This window comes from Myotis nattereri (assembly GCF_964212035.1).
Source record: "Myotis nattereri genome assembly, chromosome: 5".
Lineage (NCBI taxonomy): Eukaryota > Metazoa > Chordata > Mammalia > Chiroptera > Vespertilionidae > Myotis > Myotis nattereri.
In genome coordinates, this window is record NC_138080.1 from 18,595,447 (window position 1) to 18,615,194 (window position 19,748).

The 19,748-nt window shown below is 50.8% G+C and overlaps 1 protein-coding gene across 1 annotated transcript in view; it reads right to left on the reverse strand.

Annotated features, from left to right (window-relative positions):
• The window catches only part of LOC308519002 (CREB-regulated transcription coactivator 1-like), a 36,964-nt gene extending 23,263 nt beyond the window's left edge, over positions 1-13,701 (reverse strand). Inside the window, exon 1 of the mRNA XM_081090886.1 lies at positions 13,558-13,701. Within this exon, the coding sequence (XP_080947012.1) occupies positions 13,558-13,683 (126 nt within the window). The 5' untranslated portion in view covers positions 13,684-13,701. The remainder of the gene's footprint in view (positions 1-13,557) is intronic.
• Positions 13,702-19,748: the final 6,047 nt, after the last annotated feature.

The window sequence follows — 19,748 nt, forward strand, 5'->3', positions numbered from 1 at the left end:
CCCCATCATTAAGTCAAGGAGCATCTTCATTTATCTGAACACCCATGTTCACAGCAGCATTATTCACAACAACCAAAAGGTGGAAGCAACTCAAATGTCTACTGAAAGGTGAATGAATAAACAAAATATGATACATATAATGGAATATTATGCAGCCTTAAAAAGGAAGGACATCTGACACCTGCTACAACATGGATGAACCTTGAGGACATTATACTCAGTAAAATAAGACATACACAAAAAGGCAACTACTGTGTGATTTCACTTATATAAAGTCCCTAGAGGAGTTAGATCCATAAAGACAGGAAGAAGAATGGTGAGTGCCACAGGATGGCGGAGGGGAATGGAGAGTTAGTGCTCAATGAATTTCAGTTATGCAAGATGAAAAATTCTAGAGATGGATGGTGATGGCTGCACAACAATGTAAATGTACTTAATGCCACTAAACTGTACACTTAAAAATGGTTAGGCCCAGCCAGTGTGACTCAGTGGTTGAGCATCGACCCATGCATCAAGGGATCACCAGTTCAATTCCTGGTCAGGGTACATGGCCGGGCTGGGGGCTCAATCCTCAGTAGGGGGCGTGCAGGAGGCAGCCATTCAATATTGATGTTTCTCATTGAAGTTTCTCTCTCTCTCGCCCTCTCCCTTTTTCTCTCTCTAAAATCAATAAAAACATTTTTCAGAAATGGTTAAGATAGCCCAGCTGGCATGGCTCAGTGGTTGAGTGTCGACCTATGAACCAGGAGGTCACGATTAGATTCCCAGTCAGGACACATGCCCAAGTTGCAGGCTTGATCCCCAGTGTGGGGTGTATAGGAGGCAGCCAATCAATGATTCTCTCTCATCATTGATGTTTCTATCTCTCTCTCCCTCTCCCTTCCTCTCTGAAATCAATAAAAATATATTTTTTTAAAATGGTTAAGCCCTAGCTGGTTTGGCTCAGTGGACAAAGTGTCAGTCTGGGGACCGAAGGGTCCTGGGTTCGATTCCAGTCAAGGGTACATGCCTGGGTTGTGAGCTCCACCCCCAGTGGGGGGGGGGGAGGGCGTGCAGGAGGCAGCCAATCAATGATTCTCTATCGTCACTGATGTTTCTATCTCTCCCTCTCCCTTCCTCTCTGAAATCAATAAAAATACATATTTTTAAAAAATGGTTAAGATGGTAAATTTTGTCATGTATTTTCACCACAACTTTAAAAAAGAAAATCAGCACTTCACTTGCGTAGGATTCCTGCCAAAAACACAACACCTTAGCCCAATCTCAAGAAAACATCAAACCAAACTGTGACTGATAGTCTACAAAAAGACTGGGCAGTTCTCTTCACGGGGGTAAAGACTGTGGACAATGCAGAAACCCTGAGCAATGATCACAGATCAGAGAGGATTGTGACACAATGACTAAACCTAATGTGGGAGCCTGGAGGAATCGATCCTAGGCCAGAGAAAGGTCACCAGGAGACATCTGGGGAAATCCAAATGCAGTCTGGAGTCTAGTTCATAGAATGCTACGATGCTGTTGTCCTGGTTGGATCAGCCCACCCTGGTCACGTGAGATGTTCACAGTCAGGAGCCACAGGAACTGTCTGTACTGTCTTTGCATCTTTTCATGAAATCTAAAATTATCTCAAAAGAAAAAGTAGAAAGAAACGAATACACCCCCTCTCCCCGAAAAGGACACTCAACAGACATGCATAGTAGTGCCATGGCATCTGTCACATGCCAAGCCATGGCACATGGGTGTGCCAAGTAAGACCCTATTGTTATGCTGGCCCATGGGCACACCGATGCTGGCCAGGCACAAGGCTAAGAGCTTTGGGAGGGCATATCATCTAATCTGAACAACTCTACAGAGGGAAACTGAGGCACGAAAGGAGTCAGTTGGGGAAAGCTAGTAGAGGCAGCGCCCAAACCGCAATGACAATCCACTTGGCCAGGTGCTGAGGGGGCCGCATGGCAGGCCCCCTATTAGGGACCCTGAAAGTTCCTCCCTCTACAGTTGCTGAGCCAGTGGCAGGAATCAGCGGCAATTTGCCACTTTGGGCATGAAAGAGGCTGCTGGGCCCATAAATCACTCTGGAGGCTGTGCACTGATTCTGTGACAATTAAATGAGCTGCTCCTGTCCTAATTATAGCTATCAAACCCTGCCTGCCTGAAAGGACAGAGAGATAGAGACAGTACAATGCTCACAGGTGTGAAAGGACCCGTGGAAGAGGGCAGCAGGGGTCTGCCTCTTCAGCCACTTGAGAAACACTAAAACTGACTTCAATATGAGGGAGGCTCTTTAGCCAGGAGGGCATGGACACAGCGGCCACTCTGAGCCTCCAGCAGGGTGGACAGCTCTTGTATCAATGTGGGGTGCACTCCACCTCCCGGTGTCCCCAATCCAAGGACTAGCAGCCCTGCAGAGCCAGGCCTGGGCACTCTGCCTCCCAGAGACTATCATGTGAGTGACCAGTTGGCATGTACCCACCCATCTCCACACCCAGGTGAGCTGTATCAGATGCACATAGGAAAGGAGAAGTACTCTGAGTTTTCTGTTTTCATCGAAGTTTTGAGACATAAATTATTTTTTATTTAAAAAGGCATGGCAGCACACTTCCCTGCAATCTCAGCTGGCAGGAAACGGACAGCCTGTAAGTGTTCTCAGGGTCTTCATCCCTTGACAGGAAGCCCCAGGCACTGTACACTCAGAAGACCACAGAGCTCCAGGGCTGTATCTGGGAATGGGGCAAACGGGGCCCAGACCGTTAACAGCCGATAAGGAGGAAAGTGTCCTTCGCTGTATATTCAGCCTTTGGACAGAAGACCATGCTCCAGATTTGAGGTGAAACTCCCATGACCAGTGAAGCATCAGGATGGACTTGGAGAAGGAAGACTTTCATGTACTGAATTGGGGCTCGAGGTATCCTCTCTCCTTCAGAAATGTCCTTCCTGTACTGAGGCCACCAGAACATAAAATAGAAGCCATTTAATATAAACCTCCCTGTTCAGGCCCCTGGGAATCAGGTTCCTGATTTCAGGTGAAAGAACTGCCAAATCAGCAAGTCCGAATTCATTCCCCGGTGACACCCTCTCTCCGGGTACACCTGCCCCAACACCCTCTCAGGTCCCTGAAGGCTCCTCCTTGCTCTTTCCAGGCCTAGATGGTGGCTGGAGGAATCTTTGCTAAACCTGCATCTCAAGTCAGGTCCTGTTCCTAACCTTACCTGAGTACCCCCCAACCCCAGAACCAGGCCCATGAAGAATTACCCACTGAGCTCAGCCAGCCCCTGCTGCCACTACAGGCTTCACGCTCCCCATCTCCATGACTCACCCTCATCCCAGGGGGCTCAGCCCAAATGTCACCTCCCCCAAAAGGCCCCCACTCCATTTCACTCTCAGAGCTGTGACCTCAGGGCCATGGCCAGGGACCAGTTGGCCACTGGCATGGTTTCCTCTGAGGGAAGGGCTCCATCTGACTTATTCTGCAGGCATCCCCAGTGCCCAGCACAGGGTGGGTGCTCAAAAAGTACCAACTAAAGGAGGGCTTTTCCATCTAAACCCCAGCTTCTGCAGGCACCTCATGGGGGACCTCGTCGGAGTACTTGGTGTTTCTCCCATTCTCCCCAGGGCACTCAGAGGTTCCCAACTGGCCCTGCCTATCCCGGCCCATCCTGTAACACACTGCGTGTGGTCAATACAAATTCAAAGTTTCTCCCAGAAGGAGTTCAGCAAAACTTGAGCTCTGCAAAGACCACCATGCTACCCACCTGGCTCAGTGCCTGATTCACTCTCCCAGATGGAGAACAGGACCTCACAACACACTCCCACTGCTTAAGTGGGGAGCCTGACAGTGTGATGGGAAACGTAGGAGATTCTAGAGCAGCGGTTCTCAACCTGTGGGTCACGACCCCTTGGGGGATCGAACGACCCTTTCACAGGAGTTGCCTAAGACCATCGGAAAACACATATATAATTACATATTGTTTTTGTGATTAATCACTATGCTTTAATTATGTTCAATTTGTAACAATGAAATTGGGGGTCACCACAACATGAGGAACTGTATTAAAGGGTCACGGCATTAGGAAGGTTGAGAATCACTGTTCTAGAGTGAATAGGAGCCTGTCCTCAGGGAGGTCACAATCCAGTGCCTGCATAGCGCCTGCTGAATGCCCACTATGCACCGCTCAGTGTCTGCTGAGTATACCCTGTGTGCCTGCTGTATACCTGCTGAATGCTTGCTGACTACACGTGTGCCTTCTGTGTGTCCACCTAATACTTGTTATGTACCTGCTGAATACATGTGTGCCTGCTGAGCATGTGCCAAGAGTCTACTAAATGCCTGCCATATGCCCACTGAGTGCTGCCTGCCGTGTGTTAGCAGTGCACATCTCCAAAATCTCAGAAGCGAGCACACAGAGAGCATCTGTGTGCAGGGCCCCATTTTGAACACACTACACAGGTTAACCCATCTAAGTGTTGCCACTGTCACTCCCACTTTACAAAGAGGGAGTGAAACCCAGAGGGGGTGTCTGGGTCTAAACTCACCTAGGAGTAAGCAAAGAGAAGCCTGCTGTGGGACTCTGTCAGGCATCAGGGACTGTGGAATCCTCTGTGCCACACTTTGTTCCCATCTAGCAAATAATAAATATGGACTCTCTCCATGTCCTTGGCCCATGAGGCATTTGGTGGGTTCCTTGTTTGTGAACATGGACCCCCATCTGGCCAGTGGTACCCACCTCTGCCCTGGGGGCCTAGCTGGACACGATGGCAGGAAGGAGGAGAGAAGAGGGGATCAGAGACATCCTGGCCAGAAACAAAAGATGTCTGGTCCCCCATCACAGCCAGGGAGCCACTACCTTGTCTTCCTTCCTCTCATCTCCCAATAAATGCTGTCTTATTATCCCCTAAATGCCCCAAATCAGCCTTCCCTCTGTCCTCACCATGGGCTACTCCAAGCTTCTGTGCCCACCCCTGCGCCTGGCTGCTTGAATGCATGGAATGAACACAATGCATATCTGGTTTGTAAAACACCAAGGACAGCCACCAAGGTCTTCGACTGATGGCTATGAACTGAAGCTTAGCAAACACCATGATCCTCCATGGCTGCATTAAGAAATACACAGACCCCGGGTTCAGACACCGGTTCAAACCTAGCACCTCCACATACAATGAACTATAGGACCTCCCACACCTGTTTCTCATTTGGAAAACGGAGGAAGCAATAGGCTCTTCCTCTGGGTCACTGCAACAACCCACTGGATACATGCACATGGGCTTTAGCACCTCTAGTCACTCATGTTGCCATCCTGCTGGAACTCTCCATGGTTCCCCGTCACCCACATGCAAGGCCTGGCCCAGGGCCCTCCACCACTCAACTGCTTCCCTCCTAGAGCTCTGCCCAAGCAGCCTATGCTCCTTGAACCATTTCCTCAGCACGCCAGGTTCCAGCAGCCTGGAAGGCTCTCTCCTACCCTGACCAGCTGGCAAACTCCCAGAGCAGTATGGATGGGAGAACATATACAGTCACTGGGTTAGTCCAAGCCTGGGTCCAACCCCAGCTCTCCTACCTCTAACACTCTCCAAGCCTCTGTCTCCTCCTCTGTAAACCAGAGCAGATGCCATCAGCTGCAGTGGATGTTGTCACATGTCTCATGGAATTGGGGGCCTCCACCCAACCTTCTGTACCTGCATAATCCCAGCACATAGAGGAGCGTACAACAGGGCTACTGGGGCCAGCTGGTTCTCTGGTGTAGGGCCATCCTGGGCACTGCAGGGTGTTGAGCTGAATCCTTAATCCCCCAAGACATGACAACCAAAATTGTCTCCATTATGTTTACAAGTGCTCCCAGGGACAGAATCAGCAGGGAACACCCATTTGTGACTGCACTCAGGCCAGTACCTCCCGGGCCAGATCCCACCCCTGACCTCTGAGCGGCATTTCCCAGAGGGTCCTGGTTAAAAATAAATCCCCAGCACCAAAGACTAAATCCCATGCACTGAAGCTGTCACCTCCCCTCACTGGAGCAACAATGAAGGGAGCCCCAGACACTGAGCCGAAACCAGAAACACCCCCAGGACAGACAGCAGCAGAGAAAGGCCAACGCAGCCTTCCACAATGCCCAGGATGGCCTGGCAGTGTAACCTAATTAATCCAACCAGGACCGCAAGGCTCACCACATGGGCAAGAGTCACCTGGCACTGTATCCGTGGCCAGCCCTGGGGACAGTGACAGCAAACACCCTCTCTGGCTGTATGGACCACAATGATCACTAGGCCATCAACCCGAGGGCTAGACAGCCTGCTCACCCCCAGACTGAAGCTGACCCTCTCCCTCCACCTGGCACAACCCTGGTGACTACAGCACCCAGGCCTCCTAGCAAGGCCTGCATGGCAGGATCCTCAGACCCCCATTTAGAATTCGGGTACCCACACCGGACCTGCAGAATCTTGGGGTAGCCTAGGAGTCTTACTCTTCAGCTACCAGATGGTTCAAAGGCCCCTGAAAGTAGGAGAACTGACTCCCACCATCCTCCAGATCTTCCATGTTGCTCTAGGTCAGCAGATCTCAAACTGAAGATGAGAACCATTGGCCAGTAGTGGCAAACTCCTTCTATAAAGGGCCAGATGGTAAATATTTTTGCCTCTCAAGGCTACATGGTCTCTGTCAGAATGACTCAACTCTGCCATACACCAGGCATAAGCAAATGGGCATGGCCATGTTCTAATAAAACTTTATTTACAAGAACAGGCCAAGTAGCCCAAGTGGGTTCTGTGAACAGCAGAGGTTCTAGTTTGTACTTTTAATTTCTTGTTCTGGACACATCATATGTGCTCATCCAGGGGCTGAACACCAGCTTTGCCTCTTCCCAGCTGGGGCCTCAGTTTCCTCATAGGTACGGCGGGTGGGGGCGGGGGGGGGGGGGCGTACAGAAGGCAACCGATTGATGCTTCTTTCTCTCTCTCACTCTCAGCATGTCCTTGAGTGAGAATTTAAAAAAAAAAAAATTATTTTAGAGAGAGAGGAAGGGAGAGGATGAGAGAGAGAGAAACATCAATCAGTTGCCTTCTGTATGCACCCCAACTGGGGATCAAACCCGCAACCTGGGCATGTGTCCTGACCAGGCATTGAACCAGCAATCTTTTGGTGCATGGGATGACGCTCAACCAACTCTGAGCCACTTGGCCAGGCACAAAACATCAACAAAAAAACAACAACAGATTTAAAGATGGTTTCTATAAGGTACCTGGATTCTGCAGGCTCTCAGCCTGGGGGACAATATCCCAGGTTTACCATCATAGATGACCATCAATCAGGTAAAACAACAGAAATTTATACTCTCATAGTTCTGGCGACTTGGTGTCTACATTACAGGTGTCAGCCCAGCTGACGTGGCTCAGTGGTTGAGCATCAACCTCTGAACCAGGAGGCCATGGTTCGATTCCGGTCAGGGCACATGCCCAGATTGCAAGCTTGATCCCACATGTGGGGCATGCAGGAGGCAGTGAATCAATGATTCTCTCTCATCATTGATGTTTCTCTCTCTCTCTCTCTCTCTCTCTCTCTCTCTCTCTCTCTCTCTCTCCCTCTCTCCCTCTCTCCCTCTCTCCCTCTCTCCCTCTCCCTTCCTCTCTGAAATCAATAAAAAATATATTTTAAAAAAAGAATAATACCTTTGGGGAAAAAGTAAAAAAATAAAATGAAACACAGGTGTCTGCAGGGCCATACGCTCTCTCTCTCTGGAGGCTCTAGGAGAGGATCTTTCCTTATCTCTTCCAGCTTTTGGGGCTCTAGGCATCCTTGGCTTGTGGCTGCATCACCCCAGTTTTAGCCATCATTGTCATATGACCTTTTCCCTATGTGTCTCTGTCCTCTCCTCTTTTCATAAGGTCGCCAGTCACTGGATTTAAGACCACCCTAAATCCAGGATGATCACATCTCAAGATTATGAAACTAATTACATCTGCAGAGATTTCTTTTCCAAATAAGGCCAGAGTCACGGATTCTGGGGGTCAGGACATGGGCATATCTTCTTAGGGTTCAATGTGCGCAGCTCACAACCAAGAGAGCACGGAGGCTGCTGGGGCTTTCTTGAGGCAGGGGATGGCTCCCCATCCTCTCAACAGAGCAGCTCATGGAGTCCTGCATGTGTGCATACGTGGAAGCTACAGATGGTACCAAACACTTGGAACAGCCGGCACAGAGGCAAAGGATGCCAAAGCCAGGACTGGGGCCAGGACTGGGGGCGGTCTTCATGCTCAGCTCACCACTGCGCTTTCCTCCAGCCTATGCAGAGCTACCCCTATCTCAGGTTAGAGCCAGAAGAACACCCCACTTCCTTCAGTGCAGCCAGAGCTGCAGTTAAGCCAAGCCACGTGGACTGCTTTGCACGCAGGCTTTTTCTGGCCCTGGGGCTGCTCCCTGGGATGCTCAGAGCCTCCTGTGTCCTGAGCCCCTGGCAAGAAGGTGACGCCCCACATGCAATCCACCTGCACATATTTTGCTCTGATGCCAAAAATACCACCAAAATCCACTGATCCTGCTCAAGCTACGCCCCCCCGAAGTCCCTAACCTAGATGCTAAAGTGGCCTTTCATACTATCTGCTGCCCTCCCCTCTCATCCCATTGCCAGTTCAGCTCACACCCATCTTTGTAGAACAGATAATGCCCTCAAATAGTTAAATGGAGAGTTACCATATGACCCAGCAACTCCACTCCTTGGTGTACACCCAGGGAAAGGAAGACCTGCATCTACAAGAGCACTTGGACATAAATATCCATGGCAGCATTATTCACAATGGCCAAAAGGTGGAAACAACACACATGTCCATTGACTGATAAAAGATAAACAAAATGTGGTCCATCCCCAGAATGGAATATTACTCAGCCATAAAAAGGACTGAAGTACTGACACACACTAGAACATGGATGAACCTCAAAAGTATCATGCAGAGTAAAAGAAACCAGACACAAAAGTCCACATGGTAAATGATTCCATTGATGTGAAATATTCAGAACAGGCAAATCTATAGAGATAGAAAGCAGATTGATGATTGCCAGAGGCTGGGCAATGAGGAATGGCTGCTAATGGGGACATGGTTTCCTTTTGGAGTGACAGAAATATTCTGGAACTAGATAAAAGTAATGGTTACACAACAGGGTAAATGTGCTAAAAACCACTGAGTGGTGCATTTTAAATGGGTGGGTTGGATGTATTGGGAATTACATCTCAATACAGCTACTGAAAAAAATAAGCAGCAGCTCCGCTTCTAACTATCAAACACCCCTCCCTCAGGTGGAATCAAGGGTTCCCAAAGCCACTCCAGCCTCACCTCTCTCACTCTCTCCACAAGCCAGCCTCTCTGTCCATAACTTTGCCAAACCCTCCCCACCCAGGGCCTTGCATCTGTCTGTCCTACAGCTGGGGTGCTCTTACCGGCATAGGGGGCTCTGTCTCACTGTCCAGGTGTTAGCCTCCACTCCCCCCCCAGTCAGTCCACATCACCCTGCTTCTTCTCTCTGCAAGCCTGTGCTTCGTTCATTTGCAGTGATTCTCTCCTGTCCTCATTAAAACCACACCCACTCCCCAAAAGCACGGCCCTTAATGTTCTGTATGCCACATTATGCATCCAACATGATCCCTGGGTCATACTGGACAATCAAAAATGTCATTATGTGGAATGAACACGCTACCCCAACTTTATAGATCAGGATTCAAAAAATCTGCCCTGGCCAGTGTGCTCAGTCCACACACCAAAGGGTTGTGTTCGATTCCCAGTGAAGAGCACGTACCTGGGTTGCAGGCTCCCTCCCATCCCCCTGGATGGGGCGCATGGGGGAGGCAACCAATTGATAAACCTCTCTCACATTGATGTTTCTCTCTTCTCTCTTCTCTCTTCTCTCTCTCTCTCTCTCTCTCTCTCTCTCTCCCTCCCTCCCCCATTCCTCCCTCTCTTCCACTCTCTCTCTGAAAAAGCAATGGAAAGAACGTCCTCAGGTAAGGATTAACAAAACAAAAAAAAGTAAAAAAAAAAAAAAAACCTGCTCAAAGTCACACAGCAGAGCACCACAGCCCCTCCCTGCATATCACGCAACCCAAGTCTCAGGGTGGTAGAGGAACATTCATACACCCAACCTTTCTGTGCTGCAATACGAAAGTCGTCTCCCCGACATTACACCCTGTCCCCCCACCCAACCTGGCCCTTGTGTCCCTGCTCCCCAGGAAGGTGGCAGTGTTGATTTGCTTATCACACTGAATGTCTACTGACTGGCCTTTCACATGGGAAGGCACTGCGAGCATTCCATCACCACTGAGGACCGTGTGTGGACACGCAGAAACACAAGTGACCCTGCTCACTCCAGGAGTGGGCAAGCTGTCCTGCAGAATTCACTGGAGAGGAACAGCTACCAAAAGGGCAATGCCCTATCTGTTAGCATGTGCAGGGGAAACCAAGGTGTCTACAGCAGAGGGAGGTAGTGAGAGAAGGCTGCAGCCACACAGTGAGGGCAGGAGGGGAGCCTGCATCAAGTGGATTCACTCACCTACACCAGGCACTGCAAAAATGCCATTTGCCACAGGCAATGGCCAAAAGACTGGGAAGAAGCTTGTCCATCCTGATCCCAAGTTCGAGAAAAGCCATCAGCCTGCACAGGTGACACAGGCATAAAAGTAGGGGCAGAGCTTTGAACTCTATATGCCCAGGTGCAAAGGCTGTACCCCTGCCCACTCAGTGTTCCCTCCAAGCCAGATCACTCACTCCTGTGGTAGGGCCATCCATGAATTGTGGGGTGGTGAGCAGCATCTCTGTTCTCTACCCACCATATGCCAGTAGCACCCCTCCCCCCAGTAAAGACAACTAAAAATGTCTCCAGGCATTGCCATATGCCCCTTAGGGGGCAGAAATGCCCCCAGCAGAGAACACTGCTCTGTCTCTAAAATCCAGTGTAAACTCATCTCTGCCCAGAGACCATGCCCATCCCACCTCCCCAAATCCTGAAGTAAAGGAAGGCAACAGAGAGAGGGAGGAAAGAGATGGGAAATGGTTACTAGGGCTGAGAGAAATGCTGTCTCTGTATCTTAAAAATCTTTTCTAAATCCATCAGTGGATGAATGGATAAACAAAATATAGTCCATCCAAACAATGGAATATTATTCAGCCATAAAAAGGAATTAAGTTTTCTGATTCATGCTACAACATGCATGTACCTTGAAAACATCTTGCTGAAAGCAGGCAGTCACAGAAGGCCACATGGTGTATGAGCCCATTTACATGAAATGTCCAGAACAGGTAAACGCATAGGAAGAGAAAGCAGACTGGTGGTTGCCAGGAGCTGGCGGAGGGAGGGATGGGGACTGACTGCTCATCATACCAGGTTTCTTTTGGGGGAGATGAAAATGTTATTGGAATTAGACAGTGGAGATGATTGCACACTCCATAAATACACTAAAACCCACTAAATTGTATGCTTTAAACAAGTGAATTATACGGTATGTGAACTAAATCTCAATAAAGCTGTTAAAGAAACCTTTTCAGCCGAAACCGGTTTGGCTCAGTGGATAGAGCGTCGGCCTGCGGACTGAGAGGTCCCAGGTTCGATTCCGGTCAAGGGCATGTACCTGGGTTGCGGGCATATCCCCAGTGGGAGATGTGCAGGAGGCAGCTGATCGATGTTTCTCTCTCATCGATGTTTCTAACTCTCTATCTCTCTCCCTTTCTCTCTGTAAAAAATCAATAAAATATATTAAAAAAAAAAAAAAAAAGAAAGAAACCTTTTCAACAATAATCCATTTTTAACCCCAAGACAGAAACAGGACCTCCAGTGATAAAGACAGCCATGAATTTCACACAACCCACTTCTTCCTGTCATACTATATACATCTGACACCTACTTGTGCTAGAACACACTACATGCTGGAGACAACATGATATGGACACTCCTGCCCTCAGAAGCCCTGACTTATGGGGTCAATCCAGTTGCTCACATTCATTCATTCATTCATTCATTCACCAACCATCTCTTCCTCTATGTCCTGAGTGAGAACATGAGCTGCTAGGGTAGGGACAGGAAGCACCTGGCTGACAGTGAGCACCCAACCAATATGTGCCAAGTAAATGCATGGAAAGGAAGATACATTCTGGTCTATAAGGTCACAATCTCACAGCAAAACAAATGACTAATGAGAAAATAACATGACCTGAAAATTCCATCTGCGGAATCAGACCGAAGCTGAAGTCACAGAGGTAGGTCTGCCTGAAATGGTCAGACCAGTGGCCAAATCCAGCAACCAGCCACGTGGGTGTCAAATCCGCCCTGAAGCCCCACGGTGCAGGGTGGGGATCCCACTGCTCTGAGGAATACAGCAGACATTACCAACACCTGTGAAGAGCATCTTGCCTTCTGACCCTCGAGGAAGGGCTTGCTAGACACACTTCACACAGAACATAAGGCCCGAGGAGCTTAGCACTTTGCTGCGATGGTGCAGCCAGAGAGCTGAGGCCCAGGAGAAAAGCCAGGCCACCAACCTCGGCCCCCGCCCAGCCCAGGCTCCGGGCCCACAGTGGCTTCCCGGGTGAGGTGAGCAGACAGCCAGGCCTGCCTCTACACACCGAGCCCACCCAGCCACCCGAGGAAAGCTGACCCTCCACCCTGTTCCTAAAGGCCGGGGGCGTCTGTGTGCAGCTGCCCTTTGTCTCGGTGGGAGGAGCATTGCCTGGTCCCCACCATACAGGCTGCCCAGGGAAGAAGGGGCAGCTGTCTCCACTCCCAACTCTAGAACTGAGCACATCTGCCTTCCTGAGCCCCTGCCCAACCACCCCCCACCCCCATCTGACCTTGCCCTATGGAGTCCAGAGGGCCTCCTCCGCCTCAGGTCTGCAAGCAGGGCCACCTGCCCCTCCACAGGCTCCCAGGGCACCCCTGATGTAGACGCCTGTCCCACCAAGTAGTGAGCATGTGGGATCACTTGTCCCCTCGGGTGACAATATGGGAGCACGTATCGACCGCCCCCCACGTACCAGGGATGCTTTCCAGCACCGCCCGGGTCCTACGCCTCAGTGTCATCCTGTCACCCTAGGTAGAGGAACATGGGAGCACCTGGCCCCCTCAGGCAGCGACCGTGTAGAAACACCTGTCCCCATTAGGTGACAACGGTGTAGTGGCACCTGTTCCCTCCAGGCGGTAACGATACAGCGATCCCTGCCCCTCCAGCTAACAATGACGGGAGGTACCTGTCCCCCTCAGGTGGCAGTGAGGTTAGACACCGTCCCCATTCGGGAACGACGATGTAGTGGCACCTGTTCCCTCCAGGTGGTCATGACATGGAGACCCCGGCCCTCCAGGGAGCAATGATGCGGGGTCACCTGTCCCCCAACAAATACCGAGGATGTGGGGCACCAATCCCGCCCACGACGCCCAAGGAGCGAGGACACCTGTCCCCTCGGGCCAGGCCAAGCCCCGCCCCGCCGCGCGCCCCGCCCCCGCCGCGCGCCCCCGCCCTGTGCACGCGCTGGACACGCGCCTTCTCCTCCGCCCTCTCGGCCCTGAGGGGGTCGGCGCGGCAGCCCCCTCACCCGCGCGGCCCGCGTCAGGCTCAGGTCCTTCATGACCTCCTCGAAGGCCGCCGTCTCCTCCGCCTGCTTCTGGTTGTGCAGCGCGATCTTCTCACTGAATTTCCGCGGATTGTTCGAAGTCGCCATCTTCTCGCCGCCACCTCCTCCTCCTCCTCCTCCGCCTCCTCCTCCTCCTCCTCCACCTCCTTACCCCCCCCCACTCGCCAGGGCCACCGCGCACGCGCCGGCCAGGCCCGCGGGCGGCGGGCGACACGCAGGCGCGGCGGCGGCCGGGACAGCAACGCAGGCACCTCCCGCGCGGCGGGGGTGATGGCGCATGCGCGCGCCTCGCCTGCGCCGTCGCGACCCGCGGGGGAAGCAAAGGGAAATTTCGGCGCAGGCGCAGTGGGCTTCCTCCTGGCCCGCTGGACAGCGGCCTTGGGTCCTCCAAGAGGGAGACAGTCAGACCCAGACCCTTTCAAGGACGGGGCCAGCACCCTCCACGGACAGGGAGCACCCTGAGGTTGTCAGTTCAGCTTCGATCGCTGTTCAGGACGTTGCTCATTCCTGCATTCAATCGCTCAACGAGTATTTATTGAGGGCCAGTATGAGGCGCAAAGTCGGGGAGGGGTCACCGACAAATGACCCAAGAATTTTTTCAAATGGAGATAAATGTGACGGAGAAAATAATTCAGTGATGGGAGGAGGGTTGAGAGGGCTCGGTGAAAAAGGGGAAAGTAATTAAGTACAAACTGCCAGTTATAAAAATAGGAGGATGTAAAGTACAACATAGGGAATGTGGTCAATAATATTGCAGTATCTGTATGGTATCAGATGGGTACTAGATTTATTGGGGTGAACACTTCATAGGATATATAAATGTCTAATCACTATGTTGTACACCTGAAATTAATATAATAGTCTATGTCATCTGTAATTGAAAAATAAATTACTTACTTTAAAGAAAGTAAATTATTTACTTTAAAAATAAAAACATTTTGCCCGGCTGATGTGGCTCAGTGGTTGAACATTGACCTATGAACCTGGAGGTCACGGTCCCCATTCCTGGTCAGGGCACATGCCCAGGTTGTAGACTCGATCCCCTGTAGGGGGCGTGCAGGAGGAAGCCAATCAATATTTCTCTCCCATCATTGATGTTTCTATCTCTCCCTAATCCTTCCTCTTTGAAATCAATAAAAAATATATATTTTTTAAAGTATTCAGTGATGGACCCCAGCCGGCTTGGCTCAGTGGATAGAGCGTTGGCCTGCAGACTGAAGGGTGCCGGGTTCGATTCCCGGTCAAGGGCACATGCCCAGGTTGCAGGCTCAATCCCCAGCGGGGGACGTGCAGGAGGCAGCCAATCCATGATTCTCTCTCATCATGGATGTTTCTCTCCCTCTCCCTTCCTCTGTCTGAAATCAATATATATATATTTAAAAAGAATACTTCTCTTTATAAAAAAAAGTATTCAGTGATGGGCTGGCAGGGGGTGACGTTAGGGAAGGAGGTTCCTACCACCACCACCATCAGGGAAGGCTGGGGGAAGGGGGCATTTGAGCTGAGGCCTGACCCTTGTGAGCAGCCCCAGCCCAAAGCCTGGGCATCATCTTTTTTGGCGGGGGGCGGGGGGGGGGAGCGCGCATCATCTTTAATACCTTTCTTTCCCTGTTACCTCACATTGTACCAGTTCCTATTCTCTGGAACCTTAATCCCACAGAGCCAGAACTACAGAGCTTCAGCCTCCTCCTGTGAATTTCTCCAGTCTTGCTTAAGAATGTTGCTTTTGCCATGAGGCACTAAAGGAAAGGTCCAGAAATCCCACTCAGACCAGCAGTGAATGGGATACTGGAGTCTCCCAGACGATAGAGGGATGACCCGGTGAAGCAAGAGGGGTTCTGTTTGACACCAGCTGTCTCTCCCTAAGCAGAGGGACCCCAACCACCATATCAAAGGTTTATATTCAGGACACCCTAGGGATTCTCAGGCATGGGCAGGGTGAAGCCAGGAGGGGCAGCCAGGGGGATGTGGGCAGTTATAAAAATACACTTTTTTACTAGAGCCAGGGATGGCTGAGGGGAAACCCCGGTGGAGATTACAGGGGGACAGTGACTTTTTCCGAATATGCTTTTAGTTCCACTTTCCAACCGTTTAATTAAATGTCCATATTAAATATATATACACACGTAGATTTTAATTTGGAGTGTCCTGGGCACTGACACTGCTCCATTTTATCCTCCTTGTTCATATGGCTTTGAGAAACATCATGAACTTTAGCATTTTGCCTAACCTGTATCTGCCCCCTTTTGGGTTTCAACAACTAACTGCCCTACAGGGAACACTCATTCTGACTTTCAGTCCATGAGATGTGAATGAAGCTGGTCTCACCGACTCCTCTCCCCACAAACACCTCTTCTCAAGTCGGAAGCCTTGGACAATCAGTAGAGCCTTCTTGCTTGGGTGGCTGATTTGAAGGATAACACAGAGGTCACCACTTGAAGAGAAATGGGCCAAAAGAGTGAACCCACACAGAGGAAAACAGGGACAAAGGAAGAGAGAGAGACACTGTCTGAGCTCCTGGATCCAACTATGCCTTAAGATAGGTCGGTGTTGCCCAGTGGTTAGGGCGTTGGCCCACGCACTGAAGGGTCTAGGATTTGATTCCCAGGCAGCAGTACCTGGGTTGCAGGTTCATTCCCCAGCCCAGGCCAGGGCATGTGCAGAAGGTAACCAATCAATGTGTCACTTTCATATCAATCTCTCTCTCTCTTTCTCTCTCTCTCCCTCCCGCCCCCCTCATTCCCTCCCTCCCATTCTATCTAAAAGCAATGGAAAAATATCCTCGGGTGAGGCTTAAAAAAAGATAGACAGTCCTGCCTTTTCAGTGTGTCAGCTCATTTATTCTCTTTTTTGCTGAAGTTGATTTAAAGTCCATTTTCCGTCCCTGGCACTAACTGAGATTGCAGCTTCTGGGAGTCAAGTGCAGGGCTGGGCATTCTACAAAAGTGCTTCTCAGTCCGGCCACTATCTTGTGAGATTGGAGAGGAAACAGAGGCAGAGCACATTGATGGCAACTGCCCCACAGCAAGTTAAAAGCCAGAGCCAGACCTAGAACTCGGTCCTGACAGCAGAGCTCAGCTGCCTTCTCTGCACTGGGTTTTGTACGGTTTAAATGAGATTAACATGAGTCAAGTGCCTGGCTCATAAGTGCTCAAAAGATGCTGGTTACCCTGATCACTTCCATATGTCTGCACTAAGCTGGTTTCCGGGCACGGAAAGAGAAAAGATTTGGGGGGGGGGGCGGGGTTATGAGGTCACAAAACTGGGCAATGGCCCCAGGGCAGAAGTGAGGTACCAGTGCTCACCCTGCTCATCCCCATTCACCCCTCACCCCAGCAGTAACAAAATCCATCTTAAACCCTGCTGATGAGTCAGAGGAAGCCGTGAGCCTACTCATTGCACAATGGCCAGAGCCTGACCCAAGCCTTCCTCCGGCTCCATTGACCCTTAGTACTGAGGAGAGCAAAGTGGAGGCATCTGGTGACCCAGGAAGAACCCAGACCTGATGTTTTCACTTTCTTAGTTCATCAAAGAAAGCTGCTGCCACCCAGTGTGGCCGAGGTAGGGCTTTTCGGAGCACCCTGTGGTCTCTGTAACTGGGGTGGATCTCATGGTCCCCATCACACTTGGGGAAAATATCCACCCTCCTCCCAGTGACCCATGAGGTTCATGCCCCCCTCCCTGGTCCCTCACTGCAACTACGCTGGCTTCCTTACTTTTCTACCTCCACATCTTTGTACATACTACTGCTTTCTCCCAGACTGCCCCCCCTCCCAGATCCTTTCATAGCTGGCACCTTCTCATCTTTCAGGCCTCTCCTCTGAGACACCCTCCTTGAGGGCCCCCCCTGTGTGTTTCCCATGACCAGGAAACATCCCGCTCTCTAAAGGCGGCTGTATCCAGGCTCCTGTCTGCTAGCCTGTAGACGGAGCTGAGATCAAAAGCTGAAAGTATATCCACCCTCCCAAACACCACCGGGCTAGAGTTCCCTGTGTGATGCAGAAAGGACACAGACACACCCAGTTCCCTGCTTTTAAGACGTGTTCTCTGTCCCTCGAAGGCTCTGAGTACTTTAGGTCTCATATACGTGTCTGTTCATTCTGTTTTCCTGGGTCCCCAGAGCTAACACAGGACGAGGCACAGTGGGGTAATTAGCAAGTGTTTGTTAAATGAATCCTTTTCTGCTGGGAAACTCCTATTCATCTCTCCTCCAGAAAGACTGTCCTGACCCCTAAGGAGAGCTGTGCTCCTCACTCTAGGCTCACCCAGTCCTAGGTCCTTCTCCGGCCAGTTCTGACCGAAGGGGCTGGGAGTGTCCAACTGTTAGTTTCGCTTTAGTTACAGAGCACAGCCAAGTGTAAGCTAAGAGCTGGGTCCTCATAAGCCACTTCCTGCTGCTCCCAGGATGTATTTTTCTCTCATCTGCTCTGTAGATCTGCCTGGCTCCATTTGTTCCTTGCCAGTTTCCCCAGCACCATCTCCCACCCTTCCCTTTCTAATGTCCTCACTTTCGCCTTGCTGCATCCTGCCTCAGGGCCTTTGCTCAGGCTGTCTTCCTGTCTAGAATGCCCTGTGCCCTGCATCCAGGCCATAATACCCTTCAACATAAAGTCACTAAATGCAAGTTACATGAAAACCTACGCTGAGCACTTCTGCATGGCCCAGCCCTTGCAGATTCTCCAGCTGTGCAACAACAGGAAAGTGACTTCACGTCTCAGTGTCTTGCTGTCCACCCATGTTAAATGTGAACAGTGGCAATCATCCTAGAAGGTTCCTGGGAGATTAGATAATGAAAACAAAGCCCTTAGCCAGTGGTTCCCGCCTTCCTGACGCCGCGACCCTTTCATACAGCTCCTCAGGGTGTGGTGACCCCCAATGTCATTGTTACAAATTGAACATGATTAAAGCATAGTGATGAATCACAAAAACAATATGTAATTATATATGTGTTTTCCGATGGTCTTAGGCAACCCCTGTGAAAGGGTCGTTCGACCCCCAAAGGGGTCGCGACCCACAGGTGAGGACCGCTGGCTTAGTGCCTGCTTCCTCACCAACACCTAATAATTGTTAGGGGAAGCACCCCCTATCTGGAGATGTGAGTTTTCATGCCTTGCTTTTCTGCACTGCCTTATATGGACTCTTAGTCAATCTAGGCTACCCACATTGCATGGAGGGGAATTTGGGCCATGGGAGTGGGGAGGCAAAGAGGAAAGCCATCCAGGGCCTCTCTTTGACTTCCAAACGAGACCTGACCTTCGTCAGACAGAGTTTTGAAAGGTAAAGCCAGAGCCAGGTTTAATTATGATGTGATAGGAAGAACCAGGCAATAGAAGCCATAAATGCCAGACACAGTGCTCACTCCTTACAATTGAAGAGGTTAGATGAGGACGAAGGTCCCTGTCCCCCTCCCCCGGGGGTGTGGGTGAGACAGGACAGGATTGCCAAGGAGAGTAGCAAGAGGCTGGAGCTGACGGAGGCAGGAGCCTAGGGGCAGGGCAAGCAGTCCAGTTCCTCCCCTGCAACCATCAAGCAGAAGGACAGGCAGTGACAACACAAGGCGGACACTTGGCTGAGCTGCAGCTGAGGACACAGCACCCCTCCCGCTATCCCAAAACCCAGACACCTATAGTCCCAACCTACGTGACAAAAGATAATTCCTGACCTTCAGGGGGCACTGGCTTTTCTTTTGGTGCCCCAGTGGGTGTTTCTTTCTGGAAGCCCAGCATCTGAATCCCCATCCAAGCCTAGGGAGTCCCACCATGGGAAGTCAGCCCCTCACTGACAACAGAAGCCCCAGAGTCAACAGTTCGATGGATCAAACTGTGGGCCTCAGTTCCCCATGTGTTCCTGTGTCCCGCCCTGTGCCACACCATTCTGCATCCTTCCTTTGTAAGAAGGAAGGTATTTCCCAGTCCTGCTCTGGGGCTTGGCCATGTCATTTACTTTGGCTAAAGACATATGGGCAGAAGCATCAGCATACAAGTTCCGAATCTGGACCTTAGGAGGCCTCACGTGACTCCGCTTGTCCTCTGGCACCATTTTGGGAGAACTTTACGTGAGCTGGCTGCTGGTCTGAAGATGAAGACAGGTAGGGCTAAGCACCCCCTCACCCTACCCCACCCTGCTACTCCACAGCCTTGCACCAGGAAGCA